Source organism: Syngnathus typhle, linkage group LG6 (genome assembly GCF_033458585.1).
Source record: "Syngnathus typhle isolate RoL2023-S1 ecotype Sweden linkage group LG6, RoL_Styp_1.0, whole genome shotgun sequence".
Taxonomy (NCBI): Eukaryota; Metazoa; Chordata; class Actinopteri; order Syngnathiformes; family Syngnathidae; genus Syngnathus; species Syngnathus typhle.
The window spans coordinates 10,548,084-10,565,192 of NC_083743.1; the positions used below are offsets into that span (position 1 = coordinate 10,548,084).

Sequence of the window (17,109 nt, forward strand, 5' to 3'; positions counted from 1 at the left end):
TTCTGATGTTTGTATTTATATACAATCCCATCTAAAAGTATGGGTATTGAGTGACATCAAAAGATCAATTTCCATAATTATTTTTTTTAGCTTTCCAGTGCTCCTTGTAATTAACTAATCAAACAAGGTATTGCTTGCCAGGTAATCATTTTAACAAATATTGAAATACAAAAACGTCAGGATACCTTTCTGAAGCATATTTGTTTATTAGCAAAAGTAGGAAAATGTCAAAAGAACGATGGGTTATGCCATAAATAAATGCTATTAGATGAGCGATGGATAGCTGGTAGGATGAGCCTGTCTTCACACACTCAGTTGGGTCCGAAATAGTCCACCATGCCGTTTCCTTTGCGGCCGTCAAAGAAAAAGAAATTGCGATGTGGAGCGTCTCTCTGGGACAGAGCCTGGACAACAACAAAAATCACACTGGTGGTTAGGGTTAGTGTCAAAGGTTGAGTTTTGCCTCGGTAAGGACACGTTTGGGGTTCTTGGTTTGTAGGGTTAGTTTAGGTTCGAGCTAGTTTGGGACTCGGGCTTGTTTAGCTGTCAGTATTGATTTATATCATTAGTTAACCCTAAAGACCAAAGCTGCGCGCACATATGAGTGCTTACCTTCACAATTTCCTGTCCGAGCACTCCTCCCACAACTGCGCACACAGGTGACATCTCTGAGAAGCAAAAACTGAGGAGGACACAACAGGACATCATGAGTAGCAACAACCAGAGAGTGTCTTCTGCCTCAATGATGAGTACTCTACCTGATAAAATCGTCATTGAGTAGGTCCCTGCCTACCCCCAAGGTCTCCAGGACGTCCTGGCGGATCTGACTCAGCAGTTGGCTGTCCTCTGCAAAGCGTTGTGGGTCGGGGTCTCTGCCTTTGTCTGTGCGGAACTTCAGCAACACTAAGGACCATTGATTGTTATTTTGGATGTTTGATTGGATGTCTCCTGTCACATATCCCCCCCCCCCCACCATAAAACGACTAAGGGTGAGTACCGTGAAACAGAAAGTAGTCAACAGGCGTGCGCTTGAGGGTTGCTTTGGCCTTGTCGTTGGTCCAGTCCACATCCAGAGCTTCCTTCAGCCTGCAGAACTTGGATGTCTGGTTGAAACGACAACATGTCGTCATTACCCACTTGATGAATTCCTTCAAACTCGATACATTAGCAAAAAAAAAATGGATACAGTATAACAAGCTTTTTGCAGTTTAATGCACAAAAATGAACATGGTTACGTAATGCGGAGAAATTTGGTTTCACTAAGAAAAACACTCCTGATTTATTTTTTCGAGATTAACATAATTTGGGGTTTTGACAGAAGTAATGAAATTGTTTTGTATTTGAACGTGTGTTATTGATGAAAAAAAGTGTTATGAGATGAGTCAGAAAATATTTTCTGAATGTTTTCGTGTTTGAAAAAAGTAAACAGACAAGATTTTTGTGTGTTTAAAACAAAGTCAGACTATTGTTAATAACTGGTATGCTCTAACCTTTTTCACCATGGTGGTCTCATTGGGGTCCACTTTGACCTTTTTGGCTTCGGGACCATCATTGGAGTCTCCTGGGGACTTCTTCACCACTTTGGGTTTCTCCCTTAACCACAAAACAAAGCCTACATCAGAGTGGAACTGACTTGACATAGAGTCCTTTTTTTCCTCTCCTGTTCAAACGTACTCTACATAGTTGTGCTCAGGTCCGAGGTTGCAGAACATGTAACCGTAGTAACCGTGGACGTCACCACAGAAGACCAGGATGTTGTGCTGTGAGCACAGCTGGTCCACGCGCACCATCACGTCTTTAGAGCAGCCCGTCAGACAAACCTAAGAGCAAAAAACGTTGCTACAACTTTTTAATTGGACTCCAACATCACCATGAAGCCAATTATTCTAGCAATCAATGACACAAACTACCATCATCTCTAAAAGATGAAATCAATTATTAGTTGACAGGTAGCATGAAAGTCAGTAAACTGTATGTTCTCTTTCGCATATCACAGGTGAGTTTGGAAGATCATCTCTGCGACAAACTGGGCTTCATTGTACACCAACTACTTCACGGGCACTCACCGCATTGAACTGCAGGAAGAAAGTGTCAGGTTTGTCTTCTATTCTGTCCGTGTCAGCGAGCACCTCCACCATGGGGTTGAGGTTCTGAGCACGCTCCAGGGACGCCTCAGCTCGATTCCGGCCCTGCTCAGTCACAGGTACCAGGAACTGGGCTCGACATGACTCCTCCGTCACCTGGTGAGACAAATGCAACAAACATTAGCATTGGACCTATTGATGCATTTTATTTTGAGATGGTAATTGGTGCAAAAATTGTGATCGACTGCACTACATGATTTACTGCATCCAATAGAGATTTGCAACAGGCGCCATCCAGCGGTCATAATTCTGCCATTGTTTACTTATGTTCATTAAAAAACTAACCGGGTTTAAACTAATGAGGGATCGCTCTTGTATTTTGGTCGTTTACCTTTTCATGATCCAACAAAGTGAGTCCTTTCACTCCGGCCAAGATCAGATTCTTGGCTACCTCTGCCCCCAAACCACCTAAACCAGCCAGGAGAACTCTGGATCCACGTAGTCTGCAAGAAAATTGCGCATTAATTACACCAGTTCCATATTAATTCATTTAGATGAATAATTAATAGACAAATGATAGGAATCCTCTGGGACGAATTTTATTAGCATGACAAGCTATGCACCTCTTCTGGGCATCCAACCCCCAAAGTCGAATCTGGCGATCGTACTGAGCCGCCTCTTCCTCGGTGATGATCGGGTCCTCCTTCTCGATCATATCGATCATGTCAGGCCTCTTACAGAAAAGAGAAACCGCTTTAAAAGTGTGATCGTTCGATCAAGCTACACCGCCGATTGTTTCAAAAGTCGCGATGGTCCCGCTGAATTGGCGCTGAGTGATGATGTCATGATATGAAAATTACACGTTTCTTCTTGTTTATATATAAGTTTATTTCCACAATGGGATTCTCGTGAAATCAATTCACCTCAAACAGTTCATATACAACTTAAATGTAAATTTTAAATAGATATTGACTCAGCAATTCCGGGGAGCTATTAGGGCATTTTGCCCTGCGATTTGACTTGCAACAATTCTGAAGCGTCAGAACAGCTGTAAATGTGTACTAGTCTAAGTTTAATATAAAGGATTAATTAAGAAATGGAAAATCTAACGGCAAAACGGGGTGCATTGTTGGAAGGTAATGCTCATAAAAAAAAATCGACGGTTTTCTCACTTTACATTGTTGAGTTATGTGGATCAATTGACAAGTACTGAAGACAGGCAGCGTTGTGCACTATATATGCGGGCACAGATACATAGACGTACAAATAAAAGTAAAATCAACATCGCGAAAATTTAAATAGCCTAATGATGCCCTGACTAATATCTTAATAGACCTTGATAGACTAGTGCAGTTCAGGTCATGTGTGGTGCGAGTAGTAGTAGTGGTATGCGAGTTAATAAATACTGCATAGGTAAAATTTACAGTGCATGATTTAAAACAATACAAAACATATACTAGTCAAAATGAAGGGCGTATTTATTTGCTACCAGTCTGGGTAATGTCCGTGAGACGCATTACAAAAGCGTTGAGTAGTGACGTCACGCCGAGGAAAGTCCGCCCCATTTCTCTGAAGAAGACGGTCAGCCATTTTAGTTGCATCAGTCGTCATTTCACAGCGCTTCAGTAGGACGGAAAGAGAACGTCTGGACTCAATTTCATCAAATTTCTCTCAGTGGAGAATTGCCTATTGCCTATGAACTGAAACTCAACTAAATCCAAAACCAAGTAGATCCTTGTGAAGTGACGCATAAGCCAGTAGATTTCCAGTGTCGAGATTGAATTTTTGGGCACCTCCATGTTAGCTAAGGGTTAGAGAGAGGAAATGGCTGTGGAAAGCATGACTGTCCATCCAAACTCCCCAACTACCAACCACGAACACAACAGTCTCCTGACTGACGAAAGGTCGAGTAATTCTACAATCATATTTCAATGAAATTATTTATTTGTCCACTGCTTTTTTACACACAAAAGCCCGGGGATACCTTTTTTTCTTTTTTTGTCAAAGAGGGATTAAACTCGCCTTTTCTGGAAAACTGGTAAAGCGGTAACGGACTTGTGCATTGACACGACGGCGCCAACTGGGAGACCAAAATAATGTCGGAGAGAACGTTTTCCCTTTATTTTATTACGTTAGCTCACCACGACGGTGAACTGGATCAACGCGGACTTAGATGACGAGCATAAAGAGCAGGCCGACACTCCTCAACGCACTTAGTTGGCACGGCCGTTAACCACTTCGACGAATGCTAAACCATCGTCGAGTGGCTTTGCCTTTTTTAAATTTATTTTTTGGAGGGGAGGGGGCGTAAACAAACTAATTGAAATGTTTGTAAGTAACATTTTTATTTGGGTGTCGAAAACAAGTCTTGTGGATTTAAGGTGTGCCCGTCCTGGCGGCTAACCTAGCCACATTAGCTTCGTAACGGCTAATCGTAAGCGCGTGTCTTTTTTCCCCCCTATAAAGATCCTCACTTTGTGTCTCGTCATCCTCACGTCATATAAAAAGTGACATTACCACCGTTACCCACGTATACTCCCAAGTTCTACGAACAGTACGAAGCCAACACGATATTAACGTGTTATTGTAACTAATAGATCAACGAGCCGCTGTACCAAGTTCACAAATCGTCCCCGATGTCAAAGTAGTTCTACTTGCTGGTTATCTTTAATCTTGCGAATATTTCATTACAGGATTGGATTCTTTCTACAATGTCACCTTTAACATTAATTTAAAGGGCATAGTAGCAGTCAAATTGCCCTTTCCCCCCCCTCTTCCCCATCCCTGAGATTGTGCTGTTTGTCTAACATGTTCAAAAACTGTATGTACCAGCGCTGTGTAAAATGTCTGCAAAGCATCCCAGAAGTCAAACACCAAAATCAGTTTGTAACGTAACCACCCAGTTCCCAGTTGGCAAATTAGTTGAATGTTTTAGTAAATCCGATTCCCAGCTCCCTCAAATCCCACCAGTGACCCCAAAGTGTTAGCAGGAGGACTTTTTAATGGTTGTGAGTGCAAAATATGAAGAAGGCCTGTCACAGTAAGTATCCCCCCTTTTAATCGTGGCCCTTCTCTAATTAATTATGCCTCTAACTGTTGCCCACGGTGGTGCAATTTGCATCGAGAAGACTTGTGCTGTGTTGAATGGTTTTGAGTTTGGTGAGGGTTTGTTGCAGATTGGTAACTAGTCATAATGGAGAAATGTGTTGTTCTCTTGTTGCTTATCCACAGAAATGCAATCAAAATCTTTTTGTCCACTTGTGTCTTTGACATATTAAACCAAGTCTTCAGGCAAAGGGCAGACTAACCTTGTTAAAATGGGTTTGCACTTAAACGTGTGGGCTTGAAAGGTCCATTGCCAGCTTTATGCAGTGAGTCATGCCAATATTTCTTCAAAATGGAGTCAAAATCCCTGAATTTGAGGATAAATAATTCCCTGTGAAAAATTGACTGTCAAGCTGTTGCTTGCCAGAGTGGCTTCTATCAACAGAGACACAGCCAAACGTTCAGTCAGAAATGTTAAATAAGACAATTTACCACAAAAGTGTAGAAACAATTATTCCCGGCATTCCCTGATCCTAACCCCATTAATTGAATCGTCGGATACAATTTTGTTTGCATTAAAGTGTATTTAAAATAAAAAATTAATAGATTTTTTTTTTTTTTAGATCCCTGATTACTGTTTATTAACCAATCATTTTTGTTTATTATTTACTGATTACAACTAAACAAGAGTTAAGCAATATCACAAGAAAAAAAATGATAGTCATTGTTGTCCAAAGTAAAAGCAGATGTTGGCAATTGTCTTATTTTGATTGAACAAATTATTAATTAGTCTGCTTTCATGAAGGACTAGAGAAATCAGAGAATTATTATTTTTGAGAGCCTGAAATCAGACAATTTGGACAACCTTCAATTATAAAATTTGAATTATTATTTTTTTTTAAATCAATTGACAATCAGTTTCAACTTATCAATTCATTTTGAAACCATTAGTTGAATGCCCTGCAACTGGCTGGCGACCAGTTCAGGGTACAATTTGCCTTTCACCCGATGTCAGCTGGGATAGGCTCCCCCCGCGACCCTGAGCAGGATAAGCAGTGTTGAAGATGAATGGATAGATAGATTGTTGAATGTTTGCAAAGCTTCATATTTTTCGTGGAGATGTGTAAAAAAAATAGTTAATATGCTTAATTGTTAATTTGTCATTAATCTCCCCATTGTACTCCAGGCACCAGCCTGTGATGCGCCAATATCATGTGAGCCATGTTAATTCATTGATTAGCATTTCAATGTTGGTCGTTACCTGAGCCATCCACAGTGTCAATGTTGACGACCTATCGTGCTTGTGCCAAAGCCGTCTGATGACACCGATTGACGTAGCAGACCATGCAATTCTAAAAAGATTAACATTAGTAGGACTGTTACAAAAAGCCTCAAACCTCCACAAGTGCTCATAATATATAACCGTATATCTTATTTTCTAATAAATTTAGAATAGCACTGGGAGGATTGTATCAATTATCTAACTCTATTTTTTGTCTTGACTAACTTGTGATAGATTCGTTGAGTGCTTTAATTACGTGATTCTCAACCTGGGTGTCAGAAAATTATAATTTAGTAATTACTAATATACCGTGAGCCCATCTATGCCGCTGATGTATAGTGACAGGCAGAACAATGAAATGCTCATGCATTCCATGGCACAATGTACAATAATCTCTGAATCAACCTGTTGCCATTTGTACAACAGAATAAGACCTGGCTTCCTGAAATCTAATCTTTGTGTTCAAAGTAAATTTAGGAATAAAATGGGACAATATTATCAGTATTAATGGTGTGCTGTGAAAACTTTGTAATGTAAAATGGGTGCTTTGGCGCAATACTTGAGACGTTGGGAAACACTGCTCTAAATCGTTTGTACGCCTGTTATTGTGCCAAAGGAAAATATTTTCGATAAGGAAAAATATCCTGGCATAGATGGATTGACAATGATCCACTATTTGTAGTAAATAAATAATTTTCAGGCCATTTAAGGAAAAGGAATACTTTTCAAACTGCACACCTGAAGATCTTGCACAGAACACAAGTGTGCCGCAGCACTGCTCCATGTTGAATTGTTGTGGGTCAGAATACATAATATTTGTGTTATAAAACACTGTGAATGAGAAGTCAATATAATTACATGAACGCATATCTCTGTCATGTGCACACAGGCCAGAGGAGGGCGAACTGGAGGAGGGCGAGCTGGAGGATGATGGGGGTGAGGTGGGAGGCGACGCAGCTGCTGGAGGAGGAGGCGCAGAGGTGGGCGAGGAAGCAGGGGGTGGTGACACCGGTGCAGCAGGTGATGCTGGCGGTGAGCGTGCCCCTCGAAGTCGGGAGCGACATGCCAGCAGCAATTCGGACGAGGAGCGCTCGCACCGGCGGAAGCGCAAGAGGAAGAAGGAGAAAGAGCGAGAGAAGAGGCGCACAAAGAAAAAACGCAAGTCCAAGCACAAAGTAAGGAAAACTGGTGGGGTACACATCCACAAATTTTTTAGAAAGTCCTCTCAAAACATATTGTATGTACAGTATACCACATTTTTAAATCACGGTTACATGTTCCAAGTGCCTTTCACAGCACCTCATTAGGAAATTGAAAGTGAGCATGACATTCTCATGTACAAAAATGAATCAAGTAAAATTAGCTATCAAAATTGCACAAAATGAACTAAACATAATTTAACTCTTGTTGGCACTGAGCTCTTTTTAGGAAAGTAAAAAATAGTCTTGTTGTCCAAACAAGTCAAGTCACTATCATTTTGCAACCCACCCATTTTGGGTCCGATCCAACAGTTGAAAATCTCTGCTCTAGATCAGTGTAACTTAATTTTGAAAACACGTTACCTTCATTGACCACTCTAAATCAGCCTCCTTTATTGGATTTGGGGGGACTTTTATCTGGGGTGTCCAATGAGAGGTTTTGAAGAGCTATAAAATATCTTTGTTTGTTAGTGCAATAAAGATTGGTAATTCGCTCTAGAATGAGCTGACAGAGAAAAACTGAGACCGGTTTTGGATTTCACACCCAAAATATTTGTTAAAAAAAACTGCTGTCTCAATAAAGTTGAGCTCCTCAGTGTTAACAGTTTGATACACCCCATTAACTCTCTATTACGTTCTCCCACAGCGTCACGCGTCATCTGATGATGACTTCTCGGACTTCAGTGATGATTCTGACTACTCACCCAGCGAGAAGAGGAAGTACAGAGAATACAGCCCCCAGTACCCCCCAGCCGTAAGTCAACGAGTAAAACACTTAAAGCATCGCCTCGGCCTGTTTCTTCACATGATCGCCCAATCCCTCCTGCAGCCTCACCCTGGCTATGGTGCCTCCAAGAAGGTTGGCTACATGAAGATGGACAAGCCGGGCTATGGTGGCTATGATGACTATGAGGAGGACAACTACGAGGGGGAGGAGGAGCAGGACATGGGTGGCGAGGACTATGACGACTTCACCAAGGAGCTCCACATGTACCGCAAGGCCAAGGAGGGTGGACGCGGAGGACGAGGTGAGTGTAATGGGAATTTTTCTCTTCCTCATATTACATGGCAATTTGACCAATTTTAAAGTTTTGGGTGCTTGGAAAAATGGTGAATAGTCTCAGTGAATTTGAATATGAACTGAATACAAACAATAAAACCCATGTAGTGTTATCAAAAATATCATTCATAATTTTTAAGGTAACAATAATTGATACTATTACATAATGTTGAATGTTTTTGCATTGAAGTGATTGTTTTCCATAATATTTCTACTTATCGAGGTGCACTTGTAGTTTTCTAAACTGAAAAGAAAAGTGTGGCCTCATTTTTGTTTCTTGTATCATAATTTTTCAAATGATTTTTTTATTTTGCAAACATAGATGCTGCATTACCTATATTCAACTGACCATAAAAAGTTGGCCAGAAGAAGGTGAAAAGAAAACTTGTTAGTAAAAGTTTTCCCATGTTTTCATTTGTGCTTTTGCTTAATGATTAAACACACGGCGGGTCACATTGAACCATGAACACAAATACGACACAGAAAGTGTAAATAAATGTTTTGTTTTTAAATGAAGGCCTTCTTAAAAAAAGTAGGTCACTAAATTTTACATTTAAAGGTCTTAGAAATAATAGACACATCAAGAAACAGCATGGATATTGTTTCTCTGCAGAGAAAAATATATTTTTGGGTGGAATATGGAGAGCTATCTATATGTTAAGGTATTTTATGAACAGTAAATTTAAAGAAAACAGCTTAAAATTGTAAGGATCAGAGTGAAAATCTGCATGCAGACATTTTCAGCAGTTGACATTCTTTGAAGAAGGCTCAGTGATGTTCTTGGCATCAAATCTGCCGCTCAACAAGGCTGAAGATTTAGATTTATGTTGATGAGATCTTGTCAGGAATGGAGACATTACTGTTTTTAAGTGAATCTCATCCTTTTCTTATTGGAGGTCGTGGTCGCATGAGGAACATGAGGGGTCGAGGTGGAATGAGGGGCGGGCGGCGAGGTGGACGAGGAGGCAGCCGAGGAAGAGGCGGACGAGGCGGAAAAATGGGAGACGATGATGGAGATGGTTTTGTGGAGGAGATGGAAGTGAGTGCTTTTGATGTCCATCTCTTGCTGTGGAGGAGTGGTCGACATTTATCTTTGTGTTTAGCTTCAGTATGAGGATGATTATGACCACATGGGGGAAGAGGACTATGACGACTATCAGTACAAGAGGTCCAAAGACAGAGGAAGAGGTAAGTCCTTTGCACTTGTAGAAGCGAGTATTTAGTTTAACACCCTCACCCTGAACACGTTTCTTTGGGTATACTCCAGGCAGAGGCGGCCGTGGAAGAGGTCGAGGCAAAGGAGGACGTGGCATGATGAGAGGCAAAATGAGGAGCCGAGGGCGAGGAAGAGGGGACATCAGCCACGAGGACGACAACAATGGAGACATGGACAATGGGGTATGTTCTCAAAGCATGGCTTCAAAATTTTACTTTGAGGATTCACCCTGGGACATGAAGTGTGAGGGGAGGGTCCTTATAGTTTTGATGTACTCTGTACCCTTAATTAAATCCTTTGTATTTTTTTTTAAAGGATGGAGGAGGTGATGCTGGATCAGGAATGGGCAAGAGGAATCAGAACGAAAAGTACCAGGATAAGAAAGGAAAAGCCATCTGCAAGTATTACATGGAAAACAGATGCACCTGGGTGAGCCCAAAAATACCAGTTGCTTTTTAGGCATGTACTATATCTGATTATATCGGTCATTTTATTCATGCTTCCTCTTTTGATCACTAGGAGGAATACTGCAACTTTAGCCACGACATTGAGTTGCCCAAGAACAAAGAGTTGTGCAAGTTTTATATCACTGGTTACTGTGCTCGAGCCAATCACTGCCCTTACATGCATGATATCCTTTCAGCAATTTTGGAAGTGTTTATTTGAGAGTGACTAAGTTTCTGCATTACTCCCTTAACGTTGACGCCACGCGAATTCCCCTGCAAGCTGTTCCATACCACAGGCAACTGTGTCAATGGCGACGAGTGCATGTTCTCCCACGAAAACCTCAACGACGATACCAAGGAGCTGCTCAACAAGGTCAGACCCTCATGTGCACGAATAATAATTTTTATAACAAATTTTGATGACGCCAAACCACCACTATTTGAAAATCTGTGCGCAATTGACACCTTTCCTAAAAAGGTTAATAAACGTCTAAAGATGCCACAAGAGCAACAAAGCATTACTTTTGTCAAATTAAGTTCCCTAACTCATCGACAGTTTATTGGCACCGAAGCTTCACCTTTGTATTTATATATATCATAAAACAACAAGTAGATCAGTTTTTCCAGAATATTGCCACTCTACTGCAAAACTATAAGAATAGGCCTCATTGTTCCAATACTTTTTGAGAAGAGACACATTAATAATAATCTCCATTTTGTTGTGCGTTCAGATGCTGGCTGAGGACGCAGAGGCCGGGGCAGAGGACGAGAAAGAGGTGGAGGAGCTGAAGAAGCAGGGGATCAACCCTCTGCCCAAACCCCCACCTGGAGTGGGCCTACTGCCCACTCCCCCTCGCCCGGCACCACTAGAAGCCAATGCCGGGGCAGGGGATTTCGGAGGCCCCGCATCCGGTGACTTTGGGGGCGTCCCAGCTACCAACCAGGCACCCCTCCCCAACAAGGCTCCCCCCAGTGGTCTTGGGATGGTTCCTTCTCCCAACTCAGGTGGTCCTCCAATTCCAAATCCAGAGGGAGCGCCATACCAAGGAGCACCCTTGAACCCCAGTGGACAACCCCCTCAAATGGTCCCCGCGCCCACTGGTGGTGGAGGGGGTGGCGGAAAGAAGATCCCCTCCTTGTTTGAGATCAAAGTGCAACCAACCGGACAGCTGGCTCATAAACTGGCTGTTAAGTGAGTCCACACAAATTTACTTCATTTTAAAGGAAACCTGATATATCCAGACGATACTCCTTGTGGAGTTGACACTGGCAAAAGCAGGGAGGGGTCCAGAAAATGCAGTATTAACAATGGTAAAAGTTAGCAGCTTTGCACGTAATTTCTTGTTTTGGTAAAATAAGTTTCGTGTGAGAGTTAGTTACTGTGGGAATTCATACAATGAACAAAAGGGCAAACACAAATAATTGCTCCCCCCTTCACTGAACAGTCAAGTATATTTTTTTTTCTTTACAATAATATGCAGCCCTGCTACTCAAAAGACGGTATTCTGATTAATATCGCATTGAACATTTTTTTGACTTGGAAGTGGTTTTTGTATTGTTTTGCATTCACTTATGAGGTCCTTCCCCTCAGAAGCCAGGTACCAAGCAACACCCAGGCAACAACTCCAGCACCTGGTCCACCGGGGGCGCCCCCCACCAGCTTCCCCACCGAGAACATGGGCACGTTTGCATCTGGCGATTGTCCTCCTCACGGGGGTGCCATGCAGCCTCCTCAGGCTGGCGGGAACTACTTCAACACTTTCTTCAATCAAGAGGGAATGACGATGGAAGGAGTGGTGGAAGAGGGTGAGAATAATGCTGAGAATGAAATGCTTTCTGTTGGAATTGGGTGATAAATAAAATTAAATAAAATGCGTATTTTCTTTTCACAAAAATCCTATTTAAATTAGACCTGCCACGAATGAATCCATTATTATAATGATTATTCCATGTGGCCAAACATCTTACTTCACTAGCCTGGCAAGCCAGTCCCAACACTGTACCAGTGAATGGTTGGAAGTTGCATGATGTGCGTCACACGCTTGCATTCACCTCCTCTGTAAGGCTCAGATCTAGTTCAAGTGAACTTTCCTTTGCTGAGTTCTTATGTCACAATTCCCCCCTAGGTGAAAACTATCAAGGAAGTGCTGCTAAGTTAAGTAGCCAGGAGGACGCCCCCAACGGAGCAAGTCAGGGAGGAATATCCGTCTCGGACCTTCTCCCTCCCGCACAGCGTGTCCTCTTTATGAGAATCCAACAGAAGCAACAGGAGGAGGAGGAACGAGCTAGACGCATTGATGGAGGCTCAGCGAAGTGCAGAGACACTGAAGGTAAATATCTGACAACGCCTTTTTTTTTTTTTTACATTTTTCTTGTCTTGAAAGCCGTAGTGCCCTGATTCAGGCATACGCCGAGGGCTGTCAACTTGGCAATCAGACGACCGACACAGGCCAACCCCTCTAAAATTAGTACAATACTCTATGGATAAGTGGTAAATCAACTAATTTGAATTTATTTGTTAGGACATGTATGATTATTTGTAGGGGCTTTGTTAGCTCAAATTATACCAAGTTGTACGCTCACAAATTGGACCAACCCAAGAAGTTGGTTTAATTTGACCCAACCTTGAGTTGTTTGGCAAAAAACAACCCAATCTTTTGGGTTTTGTGCTAACCAACCCAGGATGTTGGTCAGTCCAATTTATAGCCCAATTTGGGTTATTTTTAACTCAGCATTTGTAAGGGTGCAAATGTCATTTTTGTTTGCTTTTTTCTTGAAGCAAAAGGGAAGAAATCAAATAAGATAGGAAATTAAGTCTTTGTGCAAAATTGGACATTGTAATGTAAGATCAGATCATTAAGCCTGACGGCACCCTGATTATTCAGATGTCATGTGGATATTGTGTTGTTTCCAGGTGACTCTGGTAACTGGTACTCCAGCGAGGATGAGGATGGTGGCAGTAGTGTGACGTCCATCCTAAAGACACTTCGGCAGCAGACGCAGGGTCCTCCTAAGACGGACACGCCGAGCGACCCTCGCCTCAAGACCAGCATCCCCCAGGCACGCCCTGCTGACCCGCGTCTGGCTCGTGACCCACGTCTGGCCCGAGCTGTCGTACCAGACCTGGCACCGCCCGCACCCTCGACGGGCCCACCGGCGGACCCACGGCTCGCCCGATTGTCCGCCGCCTCTCCGAGCTCTGCCGCTCTTCAACCCACTGTTTCTAAAGCTGAGCATCCTCTCATCTACAAACCGCCACCACTCACAGCACCGGCAGCGGAGGAGGAGGAGACGGAGCGAGTGCTGCGGGACAAGCCTGTTCCAATCCCTCTGGATCCCTTGATGGGAATGGCCCTGAGGGACCCCCGTTCCCAGTTGCAACAGTTCAGCCACATCAAGAAGGATATTGTTCTCCACATGCCCGCTTTCTCCAAAACCATCACCTGGTCCCCCGAGGACCTCCTCCCGCTCCCACTTCCCAAACAAGACCTGCTTCCTCTCCCCCCTGGCATTCCTCCGGTCCCCTCCCTCGACCCACGTCTGTCCCGCATTGTCCACCCCCACTCGCAGTCTCCTCCCATAGCCGCACCCCCCACCTCAGAACCCTCTACCGCTCCATCATCCTCCATTCCGGACTTTGAGCTGCTGTCTCGCATCTTGAAGACAGTCAGCTCCAGCCCTTCCCAGTCTTTATCCCCTCCGCCGGCACCCACCCCCACTCCCCCTCTGGCGCTGCTGCCTCAACCTCCCCCTCTTCCGGCCACCCCCTCAGAAAAGCCTGTCGACCCTCGCATGGCACGGAAAGGTCCCACGGACCCTCGCCTCCAGCCACAGAAGTCGGCCCTCAAGCAGGCGTCTGAGCCTCTGGCCCCACCCCCTGAATCCTCTTCCTCTACTGCGGCCACATCTGGTTCCTCGCCACCCACCATCGCTCCCTATGATCCAAGGCTTCTTTCTTCAGGTGGAACTGGACGCAGTGCGGCGCCCGGCGCACCAGGGGGTGCCAATGTACTGAGCAGCATCAGTCTCTATGACCCACGGACTACCAAACCAGGAAGCCCCGGTACTGCCGGTGGGCCCAACAACTCCCCCAACTCAGAGTCCCGACAAAGTGAGCCCTCAACTAGCAAAACAAAACCAAAAGAGCCTTTGTTTGTCCGCAAGTCTGCGTTGGAGCAACCTGAGCCAGAGAAAACCGTCGAGCAAGGCACCGACCGGTACAACAGCTATAACAGACCCCGACCCAAACCTGCGCCCTCGCCCAACTCTGCCGCACTGGGAGGGCCCCCTACCGGGGGTCCGGCCTCTTCTGGAGCCGCGGCGGAGCAGGCGCCCGCTGGCGTTCACAACCTCCCAGTGTCCACCCTCTTTGGTGTGGTCAAGCAGGCCGGTAAACCCGGTGGGACCAGCAGCCCGTTTGGGGGTAGCAGCCCGGCCCAGTCGGAACAGCCAACCGCTGAGCAGGACAATGGGTCACTCAAGGACGTTTTCAAGGGCTTTGATCCTACCGCGTCGCCGTTCTGCCAGTGATGCCAGTCAACTCCTGACATGTTGTTGATCCAACATGGACGCACGCTATGAGTGCAATAGATTTTGGGGGATGTGGGAGAGTTATATGTCTATTTTAAACAGAGGAACTGTTGTATAAGTACGGACACAACAGACAGCGTTTTAGCATTCGCTCAGTATCACTCGTCTCACCTCCAGCTATAGCATTGAATAACAATGGAATCGGAACCGTTGTGATTTATGTTATTATGATTAACCCAGCAGCGCCACTGCCCATCATCCCATAACCAGCTTTGTTTCCATTTTTCAATACATGTATTTATTTTTCTACTTCCGTGCACTGTCCTCCCAGGGAGGACCCTAGTTTTTAATGTTGCTCACCTTAACCGTTTCAATAGGGTCGTCAGCTCCCCACCTCCAATTCCTGTTGTTCCTTCTGCAGAGGAAGAGAAATCATTAGATTCAGAATGGGAGCGTTCATGTTGCGTCTCTGGCGTTCTTGATGGCGACGTGACAATCACAAATGTTTTACCGCTGCTTGCCATTGAGAACACACCAAGTTCTCCCAGGAGACGAGTTTTGAGACCAGCTCCAATAGGATCCTTTTTTTGTAAAAAAAGAAAATATTGTTCCTTTTAATTTATTTTTATACTTAAAACATACTTCCACATACTTAGCGTTTGTTGTTTTAACACAATGTATTTTTTTTATTAGGTTCTGCTATTCACTTTGTTGTGGGTTTTGTAAAAAAAAAAAAATTCAGAATCTGCTTTCATTTCTTTGCATTGACAACAAAATCCATTTGAGCTTTTTCTTGTCCATTATAGTGGTGGGTTCTCTAACTGTACACCACCGGGTGAGTATTTGAATAAAGACACCAACCAGATTCAAGGCAGCTCCCTGGCTGTTTTGTTTGTGACTGAGTGGCAGAAAAAAATATTTCTGATTTGAGCATGTACATAGTTGCGTTCTGATTTCAGAATCATTTTCAATTGTGTTGCCGCCGGCGGCGTGCGGGCCGCTTCCTGTTCTCACTGCAATCCCTCACCGCCGCTTCCTGTAACCCCGCCCAATCCTAGTCGGGTCGGCTCCAGTGGGACTGGTGAGTGCACCTCAGAGATTTCCTTTCACTGCTCCACACCTCCTCCTGGAAAACTGTACATGCACTCCCTGGCTGTTAGTTACATCGGGTAGCTAAATTTAGAGTATTCAATAAGCCTAAACAGACTTGGTGCAAGAAATGGGATACACCCTGCACTGGCTACCAGCCAATAGCAACGCACAAAGCAGCATTTGCACCCACATTAACACCTTTGGGCTATTTGGAGTCGTCACTTAACCTACACTCATTTGGTGACGAAACTGGGATGCACATTGTACTAGTATGATATATGCTGCATGAGTTTAACTTTTTTATCTCATAAATGTAATAGACTTTCTACCCAGATTCATATTATTTGAAACGTAACTATTATCCACCATCAATGTGTGCATTATGCACCCACTGGTCACTAATTAGGCACAAAAACCACTTGTAGTAAACATGCTGCTGGTACAAACAAGTTATTAATTTATTGAACATTGTTACACAAACACATTTACTGTATAGTAAAATTTAGGTTCAGGTGGAGTTTATAATCAAACAACACCCACACAATGTTGTGTACAATGTATAGTGATCCAATGACAGGGGAACACTAATAAACACCAAGATCTATTGATCTATCATTATCTGATACAAGATATACATTTTGCTGCTGTTTTGGTTACCCACAACGTCCAGATGGTCTCAGAAGTCACCTCTTTAAAGTATGTGTGAACATCAGTGTTCAAAAGTTGATACTGGGAACAAATAACTTAGATTTAAATAATGACCTCCCTTTTTTTTTTTTTTTAATCACTTTTTTATTTGTTTTTGTTTTTTCCCCAGGGGAGCAATTCTTACCCATTTTACAGCAACAGTGAAATCACTGTTACTGTGGGTTGGTGTGTGATTCTCTTTGGTGGCCAATCTTCTTAGCTGCCGTTACCTGCGGAGAGTGTGTTCATATATATATATTTAGCACATGCAATCCTCTTAGACCTTTGGCCCGGGATTTGGAGATTTATCTTCAGCAAAGGATGCCTGTGCCGCTGGCTGTGATCTTGCGGGGGCGCTGTCTTTAGGGAGTTAGGTGACAGTATAAATAGTAGACATTTTCTTCAGTCCATTTAGGGATGGTGTCATGTGAGCATGCAGGAGCCCCTTTCTCAAATGTACAAAGCAGC

At 43.6% G+C, this 17,109-nt stretch overlaps 2 protein-coding genes across 4 annotated transcripts; one reads left to right on the forward strand and one right to left on the reverse strand.

The window, feature by feature from the left end:
• Positions 1 to 186: 186 nt before the first annotated feature.
• On the reverse strand, positions 187 to 2,940 carry sae1 (SUMO1 activating enzyme subunit 1). The gene is made up of 9 exons (XM_061280855.1): positions 2,708 to 2,940; positions 2,476 to 2,587; positions 2,067 to 2,240; positions 1,675 to 1,820; positions 1,491 to 1,593; positions 998 to 1,103; positions 759 to 903; positions 613 to 682; positions 187 to 404 (listed from the first exon to the last, which is right to left on the reverse strand). The coding sequence occupies exons 1-9, from the start codon at positions 2,806 to 2,808 to the stop codon at positions 312 to 314; spliced, it is 1,050 nt and encodes a 349-aa protein (XP_061136839.1). The 5' UTR covers positions 2,809 to 2,940; the 3' UTR covers positions 187 to 311.
• Positions 2,941 to 3,642: 702 nt separating this feature from the next.
• Positions 3,643 to 15,732, forward strand: zc3h4 (zinc finger CCCH-type containing 4). 3 transcript variants are annotated; one of them, XM_061280844.1, is made up of 14 exons: positions 3,643 to 3,988; positions 7,301 to 7,586; positions 8,257 to 8,364; positions 8,440 to 8,638; positions 9,567 to 9,709; positions 9,774 to 9,858; positions 9,938 to 10,068; positions 10,202 to 10,315; positions 10,406 to 10,517; positions 10,596 to 10,705; positions 11,064 to 11,524; positions 11,924 to 12,138; positions 12,459 to 12,662; positions 13,247 to 15,732. In XM_061280844.1, the coding sequence occupies exons 1-14, from the start codon at positions 3,909 to 3,911 to the stop codon at positions 14,860 to 14,862; spliced, it is 3,864 nt and encodes a 1,287-aa protein (XP_061136828.1). In that variant the 5' UTR covers positions 3,643 to 3,908; the 3' UTR covers positions 14,863 to 15,732. The 3 variants fall into 3 exon arrangements, with proteins under 3 accessions (XP_061136828.1, XP_061136829.1, XP_061136830.1); XM_061280845.1 differs by having other exon boundaries at positions 11,927 to 12,138; XM_061280846.1 differs by lacking the exon at positions 3,643 to 3,988 and adding an exon at positions 3,995 to 5,124.
• Positions 15,733 to 17,109: the final 1,377 nt, after the last annotated feature.

Excerpts from the sequence above, each read along its gene's own strand:
- zc3h4 (XM_061280844.1), top strand. The coding sequence starts at position 3,909 with ATGGCTGTGGAAAGCATGACTGTCCATCCAAACTCCCCAACTACCAAC. Across the intron at positions 10,069-10,201 it reads ATGGAGACATGGACAATGGG|GATGGAGGAGGTGATGCTGG; the intron begins GTATGTTCTCAA and ends TTTTTTTTAAAG. Across the intron at positions 12,663-13,246 it reads GAAGTGCAGAGACACTGAAG|GTGACTCTGGTAACTGGTAC; the intron begins GTAAATATCTGA and ends TGTTGTTTCCAG.
- sae1 (XM_061280855.1), bottom strand. The coding sequence starts at position 2,808 with ATGATCGATATGATCGAGAAGGAGGACCCGATCATCACCGAGGAAGAG. Across the intron at positions 2,588-2,707 it reads GGGTTGGATGCCCAGAAGAG|ACTACGTGGATCCAGAGTTC; the intron begins GTGCATAGCTTG and ends ATTTTCTTGCAG. Across the intron at positions 1,104-1,490 it reads AGACCACCATGGTGAAAAAG|ACATCCAAGTTCTGCAGGCT; the intron begins GTTAGAGCATAC and ends CGTTTCAACCAG.